At 41.3% G+C, this 19,219-nt stretch overlaps 1 protein-coding gene across 1 annotated transcript in view; it reads left to right on the top strand.

The window, feature by feature from the left end:
- Window positions 1-16,706, top strand: part of MGAT5B (mannosyl (alpha-1,6-)-glycoprotein beta-1,6-N-acetyl-glucosaminyltransferase, isozyme B) — a gene marked incomplete at its 5' end in the record, with an annotated part of 154,185 nt that extends 137,479 nt beyond the window's left edge. Inside the window, one exon of the mRNA XM_015414819.1 lies at window positions 16,508-16,706. Coding sequence (XP_015270305.1) covers window positions 16,508-16,706 — 199 coding nt within the window. The remainder of the gene's footprint in view (window positions 1-16,507) is intronic.
- Window positions 16,707-19,219: the final 2,513 nt, after the last annotated feature.

Below are 19,219 nucleotides of genomic sequence, written 5' to 3' on the forward strand. Positions count from 1 at the left end.
GCCTCCATGGAAGCAATGGAGAAGAGAATGACAGAGGCAATACAAGCCATGGGGGAGCAGATAGAAAAAACATTGGGGGACCAACTGGAGAAGCAAACTCAGATTCATCTGAAACATCTAGAAGAAGTCCAAGAGAAGAACATAACAGCATTGAAGGAATTGGTTACTACAGAAATAACTTCAATCAAGCAAGAAATGGAAGGAGTTAAGAAGGATGTTCAAGCAAATGCAACCAAGACTACAGAGACAGAGGAGAAGATACAAAAAATAGAAGAGAAACAAGATTCTTTGACTCAACAAATTACAAGATCAGAGACAATGATGGAGTTCAGAAGGATGCAGACTCATCTGAGATTCAGAGGCATTAAGGAAACAGAGAATGAGAACTTAAAAGAAAAAATGATGGAAGTGATAACGGCTTTTCTGGGCGAGGAGGAAGGGTCAATGGACTCAGACTTTGATTTGATTTATAGAGTGAACTCCAGAATTGCAGAAAAGAAGAATTTACCAAGGGATGTAATTGTACAATTTGTAACAAGATCAATAACAGAGGAGATATTCAAGAAGCAATTCAACGTCCCTTTTGTAATAGAGGGAAACAAAATTATGGTGATGAGAGAACTCCCAAGAACAATACTGCAAGACAGGAAAAGGTATAAATCCTTGGCGGACAAACTCAGAGCTTTGAGCATCAGATATAGATGGGAGATTCCACAAGGTTTATCCTTTACGTATCAAGGTGGGAGGATTCAGATCAGATCGATGATGGACTTTTATAAATTTAAGGCGGACAATGCGGACGTCTTTGGAGAACTTTAAAATAAAACGCATAATGGAGTACAAATTGTTGTCATGGAATGTTAATGGATTAAATTCACCAAACAAGAGGAAAAGAATCAATCATTGGATACAGAAACAGAAATGCAACGTGATATGCTTGCAAGAAACACATATTAGAAAACAGGATATAAAATATTTAAAGAATGCTTTATTTGGAATTGAATTTTGTTCTGCGGCCTCAAACAAGAAAAAAGGAGTTGTGACATATGTGAAGAAGGAGTTACAACCTACAGAAATTTTTAAGGACATAGATGGCAGATACGTGGGTGTGGAATTAATGATTCAGCAGAAAAAAACATTGTTGATCAACGTGTACGCACCCAATGGAGCAAAGGAAAAATTTTTTAAGGATATAACTGACCAATTACAACAATTGACTTATGAGCAAGTTATTATGGCCGGAGACTTTAATGGGACAATAGATCGTCTAGACAGAAAACCACAAAAGGACAACGAATTCAGCGGAAAATTGCCAAAGAATTTTTTTGAATTAGTTAAGCAAGAAAAATTAGAAGATGTTTGGAGGAAATGGAACCCGATGCAGAAAGACTTTACTTTTTATTCCAATAGACATTGCTCTTTTTCCAGAATTGATATGATTTGGATGTCTGAAGAATTATCAATGAAAACACATAAGACTGAAATTTTGCCAAGATGTAATTCAGATCACAATCCGGTGGTATGGAGTTCCACAGAAAGGAAAAAACCCTTTCTGTGGAGGATTAATGAAGACTTGTTGGATAAGAAAACGGTAATTGAGATGTTAAAGGAAGAAACGAAACAATTCTTTCAACAAAATTTAAATAAAGAAACACCGATACAGATTGTATGGGATGCTTATAAAGCGGTGATGAGAGGAATTCTCATCTCGCAAAACGTGAAGCAAAAAAAGGAAAAACTTCAAAAACAAACAGAAGTGTTAGAAAAAATTGCTCAGAAAGAAAAGGAATTAAAAAAGAAGCCTGGAAAAAAGCAAATTATTAAAGAATTAAAGTTGCTGAAGGAACAACTGAATGAGACTTGGAATCAGGAAATGTATTGGAATTTAAAGAAGTTACAACAGAAATCTTTTGAAGGGGCGAACAAACCGGGAAAATACTTAGCTTGGCAACTTAAGGCTAGAAGAGAGAGAAGAATGATAACCAAAATAATAGAAGATGGAAAAGAGTTCGTTGATCCTAATGGAATAAAGAGATGTTTCTTCAAGTATTATGCTAAACTATTCCAAACAACTAGAGTTGATCTTGAGAAGATTAAAACATATTTAAAGGAGATTCCACTACCAAAAATAAGTAAGGAATACAAAGATTTATTAAATGGTCCAATTCAAAAAGAAGAAGTGATGAAGGCAATAGAAGAGACAAAGTTGGGGAAGGCGCCTGGGCCGGACGGATTTACAGCGAAATTCTACAAAAAGATGAAAGAAGAAATTTCCCCGGTCCTGGAAGCTTTAACCAACGAAATAAGAGAAAACAAAAAGGTGCCGGACTCATGGAAAGAAGCAATTATTTCTTTGATTCCAAAGGAAGGACAAGATTCAACAAATGTAAAGAACTACAGGCCAATATCTCTTTTGAACAACGATTATAAAATCTTTGCAAAAATTATTGCAGAAAGGGTGAAAAACTATTTACAAACGGTAATTTCTGAAGATCAAGCGGGCTTTTTACCCAAAAGGCAGATTAGAGACAATGTAAGAATAGTAATGGACGCAATTGAATATTATGAAAAGCACCCAGAAAAAGAAGTAGCTTTTCTGTTTGTTGATGCAGAAAAAGCTTTTGACAATCTTAATTGGAATTTTATGCACCAGATGATGGAAAAGATTGAAGCGGGACAACATTTTAGAAATTGTATTGAAGCTATCTATTCTGAACAAAGAGCTAAAATAAATGTGAATAAAGAACTGACAGATAACTTCAAAGTACAGAAAGGAACAAGGCAAGGTTGTCCGTTATCACCGTTATTATTTATCTGGGTATTGGAAATACTTTTACAAAAAATACAGTACGATCAAGAAATAAAGGGCTTGACACATAAAGGACACCAATACAAATATCGAGCATTTGCAGACGATGTAATGTTTATGGTGGAAAACCCAACAGAAAAATTGACATTGCTTTTTCAAAAAATAAAGGAGTTTGGAGAATTGGCCGGCTTTTACGTAAATAAGAATAAAACAAAACTTATATGTAAAAACATGATCAAACAAAAACAAGTGGAACTACAAGAACTGGTACAATGTGAAGTAGTTAAAAAAACAAAATACCTTGGAATTGAATTAACGGCAAAAAATATAGACCTATATAAGAATAATTATGAGAAATTATGGACTAAGCTGACTCAAGATTTTAAGAAATGGGATAAAATGAACTTATCACTGATGGGAAGAATATCAGTTATAAAAATGAATGTCCTACCACGTTTGATGTTCCTGTTCCAAACAATACCAATTCTGCATAAAACGGATTTGTTGGCCAAGTGGCAACAAGAGTTGTCAAAATTTGTTTGGGCAGGCAAGAAACCAAGGATCAAAATGAAAATACTTTGTGATGCCAAAGAAAGAGGAGGTCTACAAATGCCAAATCTTAGACTATATTATGAAGCGGTTTGTCTAACATGGATGGATCAATGGGTGAAGCTTGAAAATGACAGATTGTTGGGGTTGGAAGGGCATGATTGTAGATTTGGCTGGCATGCATATTTATGGTATGACAAGATAAAAATGGACAGTTTTTTTAAACTTCACTTGGTGAGAAAAGCTTTGTATATGGTATGGACAAGATATAAGAAGTACCAGAGTGACTTAAGACCATTGTGGATTGTACCAGTAGAAGTGTTGATATCTTACTCAAGACAGCGAGGTAGAGACTGGTTGCCATATAGAGATTTAATTAAAAAAGAGGGAACAGAGTGGGTAATGAAAAAGCAGAATGAAATTGAATATGAATATGAGTGGTTGAAATATATGCAGATTTATGATCTTTTTAGATCTGACAAAAAAAACTATGGTTTTAGAGAGGAAAAAAATGAAATTGAAAAGGTATGGGAGAGTGGAGGAGGAAAAAATATTTCTAAAATGTATAAGGTGTTGTTAAAATGGTATACTGAAGATGAAACTGTTAAAGAACAAATGTTAAAATGGGCTATTAATATGAATAAGGAAGTGGATATGGAAACTTGGGAATATTTGTGGAAAAACTCTATTAAGATCTCGACATGTACTAATGTTAAAGAAAATTGTTATAAGATGATGTATAGGTGGTACATGACACCTAAGAAGATTGCAAATATGAATCAAAATATGTCAAACAAATGCTGGAAATGTAAGAGGCATGAGGGCTCATTTTATCATATGTGGTGGACTTGTGAGAAAGCTGTAGACTTTTGGACAAAAGTCCACAATGAAATGCAAAAAATACTGAAATGTTCTTTTAAAAAAGCACCGGAAATTCTGCTTTTGGGACTCAAAATGGAAGAAGTCAATACGACTAAAAAAACTTTACTCTGGTACCTGATAGTGACAGCGAGAATGATTTATGCTCAGTTTTGGAAGACGGAAAAGGTACCAGAGGTTGAAGAATGGATACAAAAAGTTCTGTTCATGGCACAAATGGATAAGATTACAAAAAAACTGAATAACAAAGAAGACGATGAGTTTTTTGGAGAATGGAATGATTTTAAAATTTATCTGGAAAAGAACTGGGATGTGAAACAAAACTTAATATGTTTAGATCAATATTAAGTCAAACGATGTTATCTTTAGATTGTAATGATGAAAAACTGATATTGTTGATGATATGAAGTAATTTGGAGCAGGGGTGGAAGCATTGTGGGAAGCCATTGGAGGGAGGGGAGGAACTGGGAATGGGGTAGACAATTGATAGAATGAAATGTTTTATATGTTGTATTCCTGAGAAAATAAAATTTGTTTACCAAAAAAAAAAAGAAGGATCAAGAGGAAGACTCCAGCCTGGAAGAAGTCTGTATCAACTTTGATTCCATGTTCCCATCTGATTTGGGTGACGTGCAGGGGTCTTGTTGTAGAAAAAGAGCTGCCGGAGCTCATTAGCATAACTCATTAGCATAACTTATTTGCATATGCCACGCCCCCTGACATCACCGGAAGTGACAGATCGCCACACCCCCTGACATCACCGGAAGTGTGTCAGAAGGCCCGGCTACTTACCCTCCTGCTTCATCCTCATTCCCAAACGGAATGAGGATCGAAGCAGAGGGCGGGGTAAAGAAGGGGCGGGGCTTCACCACGTGACCGCCCCGCCCCCTAGAGGTTCTCTTCCGGAGCTCCGTACCTGAGAGCTCCCCCCCGACTAGAGCCCTGGTGACGTGCCACTTAACTATGTGGCTCAAACCAGTGAACAACAGCATCAGCAACCACCCCTAGAGCATAACACTACAGTGAAAACTGAATATGGGGCAGTTCTAAAGCCCTTTGAAAGTAGTTCCACTGTTGGAACAGAAAAGCCAAGAGTTGTGAAGCAGCCAAACGAGAAAGTGGAGAATGGTAAACTGACTTTGGTCAATGACCAGCAGAATGGAGAAAAAGAGAGCCAGTTGTTTCTTAAGACTGAGTTTGCAGTGCCAGGAAAAAGTTCCATTAGTGGTAACCACAAAAGTCAACCTGACACCAGCGGGAGAAGGAAATTTGATGAGGAATCTCTGGAGCGCTTTAGTAGCAGGCCAGATCTAGTGGATCCTACTATTGTGACAGGAACATTCAAACCAGAAACAGGGAATAAACTTTCTATGTTTGAAACTTTGAGAAACACCATTTATTCTGAAGTAGCTACACTGATGTCTCAAAATGAATCTTGCCCTCAGTTCCTAATTGAGCTTCTTCAGGAACTTCAGATGCTAAATTCAGACTGTTTGAGACAAAGAGCACTGAAGGCGTTACAGGATATAGTAGCCAGGCGTACAGCTGAAGGCAGCACGAAAGTAGATTGTCCAAAACCTCTGAACTCAATGGCGTGGTTAAGATCCAATTTAGAACTTACTCCCAGCGAAAGCCTTGCCACTACAGATGATGAGACATTTGAGAAGAGCTTTGACCCAGGAAGGCCTGCAATAAATTAACCTGACGTTGTATTCTTATTAATGTTGACCAGAATACTGTTTACTGTTTATTATTGAGATTGAGATTGAGATTGGATTTATACCCCGCCCTTCACTACCTGAAGGAGTCTCAGAGCGGCTTACAAACTCCTTTCCCTTCCCCTCCCCACAACACGCACCCTGTGAGGTAGGTGGGGCTGAGAGAGCTTTTTCAAGAACTGCCCTTTCAAGGACAGCTCTTGTCAGAGCTATGGCTTGCCCAAGGTCATCCAGCAGGTGCAAGTGGAGGAGTGGGGAATCAAACCCGGTTCTCCCAGATTAGAGTCCGCACACTTAACCACTACACCATATGTGTAAATGGCAGAACCAGCACAGATCACTGCTATGCAGCCCTCATCAATGGGGTCCTGATGGAGGTTCCCTTTCCCTTGACCCTTATATAGCCAATCAGAGAGGAAGATTCTGTGAGGAGATGTGTCTTAGCCGTTAACTGTGGGAAATAGGATGTTCTTTCGTCTCTCTGCGGCCTGGTCCCACTAAGGGGAAAGGCTGGTCTGGGAAGACAAAGATACCTCAGTTTTTCGGTCTCTCTCTCTCTGCAGCCTGGACTGTGGGGACAGGCTGGTCTGGGAGAGAGGAAGATCTCCACTGGGCTCAGCGTGAGTGCTAGGTAGCATGGCCTGGAAGTAAAAACAGGTAGCTGCATTAGATTATGTTTATTTTTCCTTTCACACTGTTGTACCATGTTTAAGCACCTTCCCTTGTCTTGTTTTCCCTGCCCCAGTGTTGTTTTTCTGTTTAATTATTTTCTCTGCCTGGGTCAATCACGCCTGTGTGTTCTCGGCTGTAAAAGGGGCATTTTGTATGTGCTTGAGAGGGTACCCTGGACCTTCTCAACAGGGACCATAAGTCCAGGGTGGTGGCGGCGAAAGGCAGAGACCCCCTGGGGTCATGACAGACCCTAATTAGGAATTACAGCACTGAAAGTAGATGGCTAAGTATTTAAAAATAGATTTATGGTTCCATCGATTCCAGTTCAACACGTGTCTTTCCCCTCCCACCTCACTGGCTGCCTTTCTTCACATTAACCCCCCCCCCCCCGCCCGCTTTTTTGTTTCATTATCATCACTAGTAGGGATGGGCATGAACCAGTTCAGACTCAGAAATCCGGACCAAATTTTGCCTGGTTTGAGGTTTTTGACCCTCCCATGCTTCATAGGCAATGCTGCTCGCCAGTAACAGACATCCGTCTCCACTCATTGTGATGGGAAGGGGATCTATATAAGCGATGGAGCTGCACAGGTTATCTTGGTTTGTGTTGGGTCTTTGGGATTTCTGGGTGTCTTTGCATTCACAAAATAGTGTTGCTGGTGGGCCTGGGCAGGGGGGGGGGGGGGATAACCTGCCTATGATTCACACTACAGCACAAGATCTCTGAACATTAGTCAGTCAAAAGCCCAGGGGAACTGCCTTCCCTGGATTTCTGTGCTACATTCATCCCCCCCCCCCCCCATTTGTTTATCTGCTGCAAAGGGTGGGTAAACCTGCTTTCGGGGTCTTGTTCTAGATTGACTGGTGAGGATGTCATACTGATTTACACCCGCCACCCACATCTCCTTGGGTTGTCTGTGCCTGGATCACTTCAGAGTGACTGCCTTAGGTTTCCCTTATCTCAAAATCCCCCCCCTCCCCTGGGTTTTCTGCCTGAACTGTCCCACAGTCATTGCCTTAGGGCTGCCTCCTTTCTCTGTGTCTCTTAACACCCACCTCATTCCACCACTGTCTGGGGTTCTGCTGCCTTGGGTACCCTTTTCTGCTCTGCTCCAATAAAACCCCACTTTCTCCTGGGTTTTCTGCTTGAAATGTCCCACAGTCATTGCCTTCGGGCTGCCTTCTTCCTCTGCATCTCTTAACACCCACCCCACCCCACCACTATCTGGGGTTCTGCTGCCTTGGGTCCCCCTTAACCTTCTCCATTACAACCCCCCCTTCCTTGGGATTTCCGCCTGGATTGTCCCACAGTCATTGCCTTGGGGCTGCCTCCTTCCTCTGTGTCTCTTAACTCACATCCCATTGCAGCCCACCACTGTCTGGGGTGTTGCTGCCTTGGGTCTTCCTCAGACTTCTTCATCTCAAACTCCCTCCCACCTTTCCCCTTCATTTTCTGCCTGAATTGTCCCATAGCCATTGCCTTGGGGCTGCCTCCTTCCTCTGCATCTTTAACACCCATCCCAACCCACCACTATCTTGGGTTCTGCTTCCTTGGGTTTCCCTCAATCTTCTCCATCAGACCAAACCCAGCTGGGCTCTGAGAACGGGTAGGTGAGGGAGCTGTGGCTGGTGTTTTATTACTTGCCTATCCTTAACTTGTGAGGAGAAGTAGCCAAGGTTACTGTGTGGGAGGACAGTGTTTGAAGGTGTGTGAGTGTGTATAGCCTGTTGGAGAGTGGTGCTTGTTTGAGGAAGTGTGGTTTCTGTTTGTCTCTTTTGCCTGGGTGTAACTGAGTGTAGATTTTAGCAGTTTTGCCTGGGGCTGACTGCTGGCCCCACCCTCTGCTGGGTGAACCTTTAATTGTATAATGTTCTTCCTTGCAAGAGGCACAAGCCTTTGGCATGAGCCAAAGGGTGAGAGCTCAAGGGCTCTTGCCCTGGGGCTCTGAGCCTGGGGGTCTGGCCTGTGAGCCCTGTAGGAAGCTGAGTAGCTCTTACATGCTATATTTGTTAAGTTTTGTTTTGCTTCTGCAAACCTATCCCAAGTAGCCCTGAGAGGCAGTTTGGCAAGGGAGTTATCAAGGAAGTGCCAGTTAAACTGAACTAATTTTGAAATGGATTGCAGTGGCATGGCTGGTGAGGGAGCTGAGGTAGTGACATGCAAAGTCTGTGGCATGTTCGTATTCTTACCCGAGGGTAACGGCAACTACACTTGCAACATAGGTTGCCCTATTGGAGGTTGCCCTATTGGAGAAGAAAATACAGGAACATGAGGCACACTTGTCCACACTCCAGTTTATAAGGGAAGGTGAAAATTTCATGGACTGAACACATGAAGCACTCCTGAGTGAGCAACAGGAGGAGGAGGAAAAGGTATCTCAGCAAATGGAGGAGCACTCAACACAGGAGGAGGGCACATGGAAGGATGTAACTGACAGGAGCAGGAAAATCAAGAGACATTCTGAGCCTCTGTTACTAAGCAATCAGTTCCTGGATCTCCCCACAGATATTGATTCTGAACCACTGGAACAAGGGCTCCTCCCCCAGCCACCATGAAGCTTGAAGAAAGTTTCTCAGACCCCCGTGAATGAGAGGACTCGAGCTTCTGCTACCCAATGTAGGGGAAGGCATGTGTTGGCAATTGGGGATTCCCTACTGAGAGAGGTAGAAGCTAAAGTGTGCCAATTGGACTTGTTGTCTTGAGAGGTATGCTATCAACTGGATGCACTCATCCAGGATGTGACAGAAAAGGTAGGAAGACTCATTAAGCCCATGGATTATTATCCCTTCTTGCTCATCCATGAGGGAACAAATGATATTGCTCAGTACAGCCCAGAACATATTAAAAGAGACTATGTGGCTCTGGGTAGAAAGGTGAAGGAATTGGGAGAGCAGGTTGTGTTTTCTTCGGTTCTTCCTATCAAAGGAAGTGGCTTAGGAAGGGAAAGAAGAATACTGCAAATCAATGACTGGCTACACAGATGGTGTCATCAGGAAAGGTTTGGAGTTCTGGATCATGGTTTATGCTTTTGAGATGAAGCTCTTCTGTTGGGAGATGGTTTGCAACTCACAAGGCTAGGGAAAAATGTGTTTGTTAACAGCCTTGCAAACCTATTAAGGAGAGCTTTAAACTAAATCCTATGGGGGAGTGAGACAAAAATGCAAACCCTAGTATGATGCCAATAACTGGAGATAAGAACGCTAAAGTTTTGTGGGGAGTGGCACGTATGCTAAGTAATATTGACTCACATGTAAGTACAGAAAAAAAACCCTTAGGGTGCATAAAACATGGATTCTTATGTCTCTACACTAATGCACAGAGTATGGGAAACAAGCAGGAGGAACCTGAAGTCCTAATACAGGAAGGGGACTGTGACCTAAAAGACATTCCTGAAATTTAGGATCGGGGGGGTACAACAATTAAAAGCAGCAGACAAATATGGAAGGGTGGAGGGGGTCACATTATATGAAAATGATATATATATATGTGTGTGTGTGTGTGTGTGTGTGTGTGTAAATCTGAGCATGGCAGTTCAGTTGAAAGTCTCTGGGTAAAAATAAAAGGAGTAAGAGATAGTAGTGATATTATGGTGGGGAGTCTGTTATATACCACCAAGCCAGGCAGAGGACTTGGATGAGACACTCCTAGAACAGATTACGAAGTTCTCAAAAAGACGGGACACGGTGGTCATGGGAGATTTCAATTACCCAGATATCTGTTGGAAGTCCAGCTCTGCTAAAAATGAAAGGTCCAATAAATTCCTGACTTTTTGTCAGGCTCCTCAATCAGGTTACACCACACAGGGCTTCAGAAGAAGGTAACTGTTTATTAGTGTTTCCAGTATTAAAGAACACATGTACAGATTGTGTCAGGAATGACCGTCAGTATAAGGGCATCTGACTTATAGTGAAATCAAAACACCCCCCTGTAAGTATAAGCCAATGATTATAGTTCGCGCGCGCAGGCACAAGCAAGTGGGCAAGCAGGCAAAGCGTAAAAACCGTTAACATTCCCAGCTGAGAAAAGTGCAGCTGGAGACTGCAAGGTCAAGCATGGACACACAAGCTGGACAGGGAAGAGCTGAGAATGAAGAGGAGGTGCACCCCTCCACATTCCAGATCTATGACAAGGCTACCTGACATCCTGCCCCTCCCAACGACCCCTCCCAGGTTTCTTCGGAAAGCGCTGGTGGAGGGCTTCCGGTTTATGGCGACATGCTGGTGGACGCATCTCCCGGACCTCCCGGGGATGTGATCTGCGCATCAGCGGAAAGTAGGGGGTGACGGGTCATTACCCCCCCGGATTTTTGGCAAACGGCTCCTAGCCATGGGGCTTTTGAGGGGTGGCCTCTTCACCAGCGCAATGCTGGGAAATTGAGGTGCTCCTCTGCCCTGACGGTCCTGCTGCTGAGTGTCCGTATGGATCTAGAGCCGCTGACTGGGACAAGCATCGGAGATCGAGCATTTTGAACGTATGCCGAGTGAGGTTGTATGACCAACTATTAACTGTGAGTTGGGTTAAAGCGAAATGAGAATTTAAAAAGAAAGCTACCCCCTGGGAACGGCAAAAAAAGCAAGCGGGGGAGGGGTCCCTCCCATACGCATGAACTAAACAATGAAATACTAAGGGGGGAGCAGAAGAAAAAGCATTGAAAGCTGTTTTTAGAGACTTACCCGAGCGCGGATAAACATGTGGGCGTATTTCAGAGAGTTTAGCAAGTTCTCATAAAAGTAAACAATCCATAAAGATGGCGGGGAAAAGGGCAGAGAAAGACAAACCAGTAAAAATGAAACCAGCTGGAATCTTGAACCCTTGACCGGAAGAGACCACCGAGCTCTCCAAAATGTTGGCAGAGTCCTTGCGCCCTCTGCTGGATCAGATGACTAACATAGAACAACAGCTGACGAATCTAAACCAGAGTCTTGCAACTCAGCAGCTCCAACTGACTGAGACTTTAAAAATAGCGGAGCAAACAGCTGAGAAGGTGATGGACGCCAATGCCAAAAAAGTCAAGAAAAAGGCGCAAAAGCTGAAAAAGAAACAAGCCTCGGAAGAATCACAACTTTTACAGCTGCAAATGGAAAAAGCAAATTTGGTCCTATGGTTTCAAGGGGTCCCAGAATTAAAAGGTGAGAATCTAAAGCAACTCCTGAGTGAAGCATTAGCCCCAGTTACAGATTTGAAAGCAGAGTATCTTGCAAACAAAATGGATGTGGTCTATAGGTCCTATTCTGTGTACATCAAACAGAATAATCTGCCTGGGGAAATAGTGGCTAGATTCTCAAAGCGACATGTGAGGGATTCTATCCTGAAAGCAACTACAGGAACACCCTTGAAAATCGGGGACAACACCATCAGGATTCTAAAAGACATTCCATTTGAAATAAGACAAAAGAGAAAGAAATATAAAGATTTAATCCTTTTTCTTCAAACAAACAGCATTGTCTACAGGTGGTTAATTCCAGGAGGAGTCATTTTCAAACTGCAAGATAAAAAAGAAAAGATTGACTCTGTTTCCAAAGCACGTGAGTTCCTGAGAGTGCAGCTGGGAGAGCCAGCTGCAGTTGAGAAGGAAGAAGATGACAGCAAATCCAGTGGCGAATTGGACTCAGTGTCTTCCAATGAGGACTCTCTTTCTGATAAGGGGGCGGCTGCCCCCAAGTGTACATATAAATTGAGGATTAGAAAAGATAAGACAAAATGAAGGCTGAAGGACTCTGAATTGTGCCTTTAAACTTTAGTTTTATTGTGGGATGCTCTGGGGGTTCTCTTAAATGGATAAAACATTGGACAAAAAGATAAAAAATTTAGCATAGCCGACCATGTTCAAAGTAATACTAGCAAAGATTAACATTTATATAAGCTGTTGTGATCTCCTATACTTGGGGTTTCAGTTAGTTGTGGTTTTCTTTCCTTTCTCCCTAGATGTAGTTACCCCTTCCCAATTTTTCATTGAAGTTTGGAGGAGGCGGATAAATTGCCCCCCCACAGACACTCAGATTGTGCTATCAAATTAATCCCAGACAAGAAATTACCTAAAGGTAAACTTTATGCAATGAGTCCTTGGGAAAAAGAGGAATTGTGTGAATTCATTGACAAAAACTTGGCGTGTGGGTTCATCCGCCCAGCATCCTCCCCTTTTGTGGCTCCGGTCTTATTCCGGAAGAAAAAGGATGGTGGGTTGAGGTTGTGCATAGACTACAGAGTTGTTCGGAATCAAATTATTGGTTTCTATCACAAGGTTCGTGGGGGTCACTGGATACTTCATTATTCATCAATAAGTTGTTATGTCTGGACTTCACAGATGTGCCTTCATTAAAATCCATAGGTTCATGAAAAGTAGTTTCTCTACTTGCATGGGGTATTTGGCAAGGAAGAGATTTGCAGTCTCTCATTTATCCATAAAGAATTATTATCTTGATTCTTGATGTCACTCCCTAGCTTCTGTGATTTCAGCTATTGATATTTGTTGGTTTAAAATTTCCCTCTGCTCTTTTGTAAAAACTTTCAATTTGTGCTTTTCTATATATTTGTTAATTTGTTGTTGAGTTGCATCGCAAAATGTAACAATAAATAAAGGGACGGTACAGGGCTGTCCTTTGTCTCAATTGCTTTTTATTTTTGTACTCGAAGATTTAACAGATACAATTAGAGCAGACAGTCAATTTAGGGGACTGAAAATAAAAGGAGAAGACTACGAATTATTGGCGTTTGCTAATGATTTGGTATTTATTCTGGAAAACCTGATAACCTTGGTGAACACATTGAGGTTGACTTTATGAGATTATGGAGAAGTGGCAGGTTTCAAAATTAACTATAAAAAACCAAAAATGTTAGTCAAAAACATGACAAAGGTCCAAGTGGACCAACTTCAATAATTAACTGTGTTTGAGATACAGAAAAAGATTAAATATCTTGGAATCAATCTAACAAATAAAACTAGCTCTTTAATGGGTAACAACTATATGGAATTATTAAAGGAGATAAAGATAAAGTTAGAAAAATGGAAAGACCTTCAACTATCTTTTCTGGGGATAATCAAAGTTACTTCAGAGAATTAGACAAAATTATGACACAATTTATCTGGCAGGGGGAAAAGCCAAGAATTAAACTTAAAATACTTCAAGATGCCACGATTAGAAGAGTCTTCGCCCTTCCAGATTGGGCTTTATACTATAGAGCTGCAGTTTTGACCTGGATTAAGGAGTGGATAACACTAGAAAATGCTAGACTCTTGAGATGAGAAGGTCATGATCTACAATTAGGCTGGCATGCTTATATTTGGTATGGGAAATCTGATACCTATAAATATTTTAAGCAACACTGGATTAGGGCTTCCTTATGGAAAGTTTGGGAAGAAATTAAAAAATGTTTTTAAGTCAAAACCCCAAGATGGGACGCCCCCTTAGAAGCCCTTTCAAACCCAAATGTCAACCGAAAAGAAACATTTATGAGATATCAAGAACTGCTGGATAATAGGTTTGAGCTTAAAAATATATATTGGCATAATTGGTGGCAAAAGGCACAATCCAATCCAGATATCTCTCCCTTATAATAAAGCCGTAGTGGGCTCCAACATTCGAAAATGCGCACCGTTAGTGTTTGGCCGGAAGAACTGCCACTCAGAAGACGCTGGCTACGATGGCTGGCTCCCTCAGGGCAACTGGGGTGCCATTGGCTGGGTGGCTGGGAGGGGAGGGACGAGATCTCACTTGCCTTGGAGCGCCTGGATGGGACAGACGCTCCACTGGTCAGGAATCACAGCCTGATAGAGCCGCCACTGCCGTCCTCACCCCACCACTGAATCACTGAGGTAAACCTGCCTTCCCCCCGTCGAAGCTGACCGGAGGCTGTAGCCTCCGCTCGCCCAGCTGCCTCCCCCCCCTGCGCGCCCACTCTAAATGGCCCTGAGGCAGCAGCAGCGACGAGCCACTCGCCGCTGCCCGATTTCCCTCCTGCACATTTAAAAAGGAACCAGAAATATTACCTTTGGGACTTAAAATGGAAGAGGTCAATGTGGCGAAAAGAACGCTTATGTGGTATATGATTGTGACTGCCAGAATGACATATGCGCAAAGTTGGAAACAGGAAGAAGTTTCTGGAATTGGGAGAATGGATTAAAAAATTACTTTTTATGGTTGAAATGGATAAGATGACAAGGAAACTGAATAATATGGCAGCAGAAGACTTTTTTGAAGATTGGAAAGACTTAAAAGAATATCTGGAAAAATACTGGGATGTGAGAGACAATTTATTTTGCTTTGATAACTATTGAGTATAGAGAATTGTGAAAAAATAAGTTACCTGTAGAATATGTAAAAGATAAAGAGGAGTACTTAAGAGTAACCTAAAGATTATGCAGGAGGTTGTAGCACTGTGGGAAGCCATATATAGGGGGGAAAGGGAGGAGGGTAGGATATAAAGGGATAAGAACTGTAATACAAATGTTGAACTTTGTTGAATATATCCTAAAAATAAAATGTTTACAAAAAAACCCACAAAATGTTCCAATAGATGTTGGAAATGCCGAGTAAAGTAGGGTCTTTTTTCCATATGTGGTGGCAATGTGAAAAAGCTAAAAATTTTGGGCTTGGATACATGAAGTAATACAAAAAACACTGAAAACCTCCATCCCTTTTGTGCCTGAAATATTTTTAGTGAGTATTATACCACAACAATATGGGGGAAATGATAGGTATTTTATATTACATGTGACTATTTCAGCAAGAATAATGTATGCTAGATACTGGGGGGAAATAGAAATACCATCTAGATGTGAAGTTATTAACAAAATATTGGATATAGCAGAGATTGATAAACTGTCTCTATGTTTGAAAAACCAAGCTGAGGATTTATACAAGAAGACGTGGTCGAGATTCTATGTTTGGGTTGAAAACTATGATGTCATAATATAGCAAGCTTGAGAAATTACGTTGTTAAAAAGGTATACACCTGTAATACGAAAAGATAATTAGTACTAAATATTAGTAATCATTACCCCAGCAATCTTAATTGTAGCTTGTGATTCATCCGGGCCGACATTTCACATGATGTACTCTCCATATAAATTAAGCAGGGTGACAATATACATCCTTGCCATACTCCTTTGCCTATTCTAAACCACTCTGTTGTTCCATGTCCAGTTCTAACTCTCACTTCTTGACCCTTATACAGGTTTCTCAGGAGACATGTGAGGTGGTCTGGTACTCTCATCTCTTTAAGGACTTGCCACAGTTTGTTGGGGCCCACACAATCAAAGACTTTAGCATAGTCAATGAAGCAGAAGTAGATGTTTTTCTGGTACTCCAGTCTAAAGATATTGTTGGGAGTTAAGTGCTTGGATAAGAGATTTCTAGGGAATCCTATGTATTCCAGCTTAAATTCCATGATGGAAAAAGGCAGGGTATTAATATACAAATAGCGCGTTTACAGTGCCACCCTAAGTAGAGTTATGCCTTTCTAAATCCAGTGACTTCAATGGACTTGTAGATCAAATATGTTTTATGTAGGGTGGCTGTGGAGAGTTGAACAAACGTATTATTCGATTGGGAGACAACCTACCATATGGTGTCATTGTAATTGGGAAGCTCTCAGACAAGTTCTGTAAATGAGTGTTAGATCCTCCTCACTGAAGAATTGTGCATGCACATGAATGCTTATACCTTGAATGAAACTTTTCTGGTCTTGAAGGTGCCACTGGACTCAAACTTTTTTATCCTCTTCATTTATTATGCTTTTTAGAGCTAACCCTAAAGAGATATAGATATTGATTCCAATAAAATGACTTCTGCAGAGTCATGCTGAAACCTATCATGGCACTCACTGGTCTTTTCATGGTAGGATCCATACAGCAAAGCTCTCTTTTTCTTTTTCCCCTAGGCTCAACATTGTTTGTGATAGCACTGAGTCAGAGATGAATCACCTCTACCCAGCTGTGGCTGAAAATGTCCGTGAGTGCTACCTCCAGAAGGAATTTTTGTTATTCAGTTGTGCAGGGTACAATAGCAAGTACCAGCGCCTCTGCCCTTGTCGCAACTACCAGAAAGGACAAGTGGCACTCTGCCATGAATGTTTGTGATTCTACCAGTACACGTCTATTGTGACATACCACATACAAGAAGTAGCTTTTTTCATAAAGCTTCTGCAATACCCAAGAATGTTCCAAATGAGTTATTCTTCATGGAGGCTCATGAAAATACTTGGAAATCAATGAGACTTTGTTTTGTTTTGTCTACAAGTCAAGGGAATTATCACTCTTTCAACATCACTTTCCTTCTTAAGGCATATCTTCTACTGCATCCAAGTCCATTGAAGACCTTGGAGGGACCCAGGAGAGCCATGATTCACATTCTTCTGAAGGACAGAGCATCACTTCAGGATCTCATCTTCCTTAAACATTTTTATTTATTTATTTTTATGGGGGGGAGTTGAAATTAAAGCAGAAAATTCAACAACTGGTCTGGGAGGAATTATTTGAATTGCTACTGTTTCAAAATATTTGGCTCACCTCTTTGGAAACAGTGCCTTTCCAAATGATCGAGGTTTATAAGATTATGCATGGGATAGAGCAGGTCGAGAAAGAAGTACTTTTCTCCCTTTCTCACAATACAAGAACTCGTGGGCACTCCATGAAATTGCTGAGCGGTCGGGTTAGAACAGATAAAAGGAAGTACTTCTTCACACAAAGAATGATTAACACATGGAATTCACTGCCACAGGAGGTGGTGGCAGCTACAAGCATGGACAGCTTCAAGAGGAAATTAGATAAGCATATGGAGTAGAAGTCCATCAGTGGCTATTAGCCACAAGGTATAGATAAGAACTCTTAGGCTGGGGCAAGTGATGCTCTGTATTCTTGATGCTTGGGGGGGGGGGCAACAGTGGGAGGACTTCTAGTGTCCTGGCCCCACTGCTGGACCTCCTGATGGCACCTGGTATTTTTGGCCACTGTGTGACAGAGTGTTGGACTAGATAGGCCATTGGCCTGATCCAACATTGGCTTCTCTTATGCTCTTATGTTCTTAAAAGGGCCTGAGATCATTGGAAATGTAAGGGAATAAAAGAGGAATTTAACTGCAGGCAGAGAAATGCAAGCTCTTTTAAGCTGCATTCAGATGTCCTAAACAAAACTCAGTTCATGGTGAGAACAAAGAACCTGGAGCTCATGCACTTTCCTCCTTTCTTCTTCCTTCCTGCACAGATGTGGTGCAGAAGCTGAAGACTTTCTGGTGTGGAATAAATTGTAGCTTGTTGTGAGGGCCAAATTAGGTTCTATATTTGGACTTTTTGACAAATTGAATTTTGCTTCAAATCAAGAAACTTTCAATTTTTGTACTGCTTACAAGAGGTATATGTACGGGGGGAGATGAGAGCAAGATCTAAAACCCAAATTCTTCCTGCTTTATTCTCATCACAGGGGTATATTTATGATATTGAATGAGGATATAGGCAATCAATATTGAATGAGGATATAAGCAGTCTAGCACGGTATGCAGCACTGTAAAACAGGGAAGAATAAAAAGCTTTGGAACTTTTGAAAAATTGAAGAATACAATAGCAGACACATAATTCTGTCAGTGTGGTTAAGAGTGGTAGACTCTAATCTGGAGAACTGGGTTTGATTCCCTACTTCTTCACATGAAGCTAGGTGGGTGACCTTGGGTCAGTCACAGTTCTCTCAGAGCTCTTTCAGCCCCACCTACCTCACAGGGTGTCTGTTGTTGGGAGTGGAAGGGAAGCCACTTTGAGACTCCTTCAAGCAGAGAAAAGCAGGGTATAAAAACCAACTCTTCTTCTAATTCCCCATATACACAAATTCTAACTGGAAACAGGGTACTTTGCTTTATTTACAGTCCATGACCAGAATACAAGTAAGTAAGAAAAAAAATAACCATAGCCTGGTAAAATATAAAAATTAAAGTATACAAATATAAGAGTGTATAAAAGTTATTAAAACTAATACTAATACAAATGCAGCAATTTCTAATCTAACTACATAAAAATATAAATATAAAATACTAAAAATCACATACACTACTAAGAGGGAGATAAAGGGGATGAACAGGGATAGAGAGGGTATTTCTAGTGGGTGATATTTACCAATATTGAAGCTTCAGATCTGCTGGCAGCCAACACTTCATGTTCGGTTGGTGTGTGTGCGCACGCACACACACTGCAATTGGAAGTAAGCTTGTATTTATACACAAAAATGATGCCTGAGGATATGCTGATGTGGTTGCATCAAAAGAACAACAGTGCTGATATGTTTACAGGAAGGGTTCCCAAGAATAAAGACTAATGGTTAACAGCTCTCCCAGAGGGAGATCAAAGTATTTGGCAGAGCTTGATCGCTTTCCCAGAGTTGATAATATCTGTGGATGCCCCATGATGTGCAGGATGAAGAGGAATTTCCAGGTGTTGTAAATATGCTAAGTGGGCAAATGGGGAAAGCAGGATGGGGAGGTTACCATAAGGTGTGATGCTGTTTTCCTGAAAAACCCCAGTATTGTAAGATATACATTACCTAGGAATGGAGGAGAACTATTAGCAAGCAAGCCTCCTTTGATGAACTTCCAGATAGTCCCCCCCCCC

The sequence above is a fragment of the Gekko japonicus genome, unplaced genomic scaffold (assembly GCF_001447785.1).
Source record: "Gekko japonicus isolate JY-2015 unplaced genomic scaffold, Gekko_japonicus_V1.1 scaffold2107, whole genome shotgun sequence".
Lineage (NCBI taxonomy): Eukaryota > Metazoa > Chordata > Lepidosauria > Squamata > Gekkonidae > Gekko > Gekko japonicus.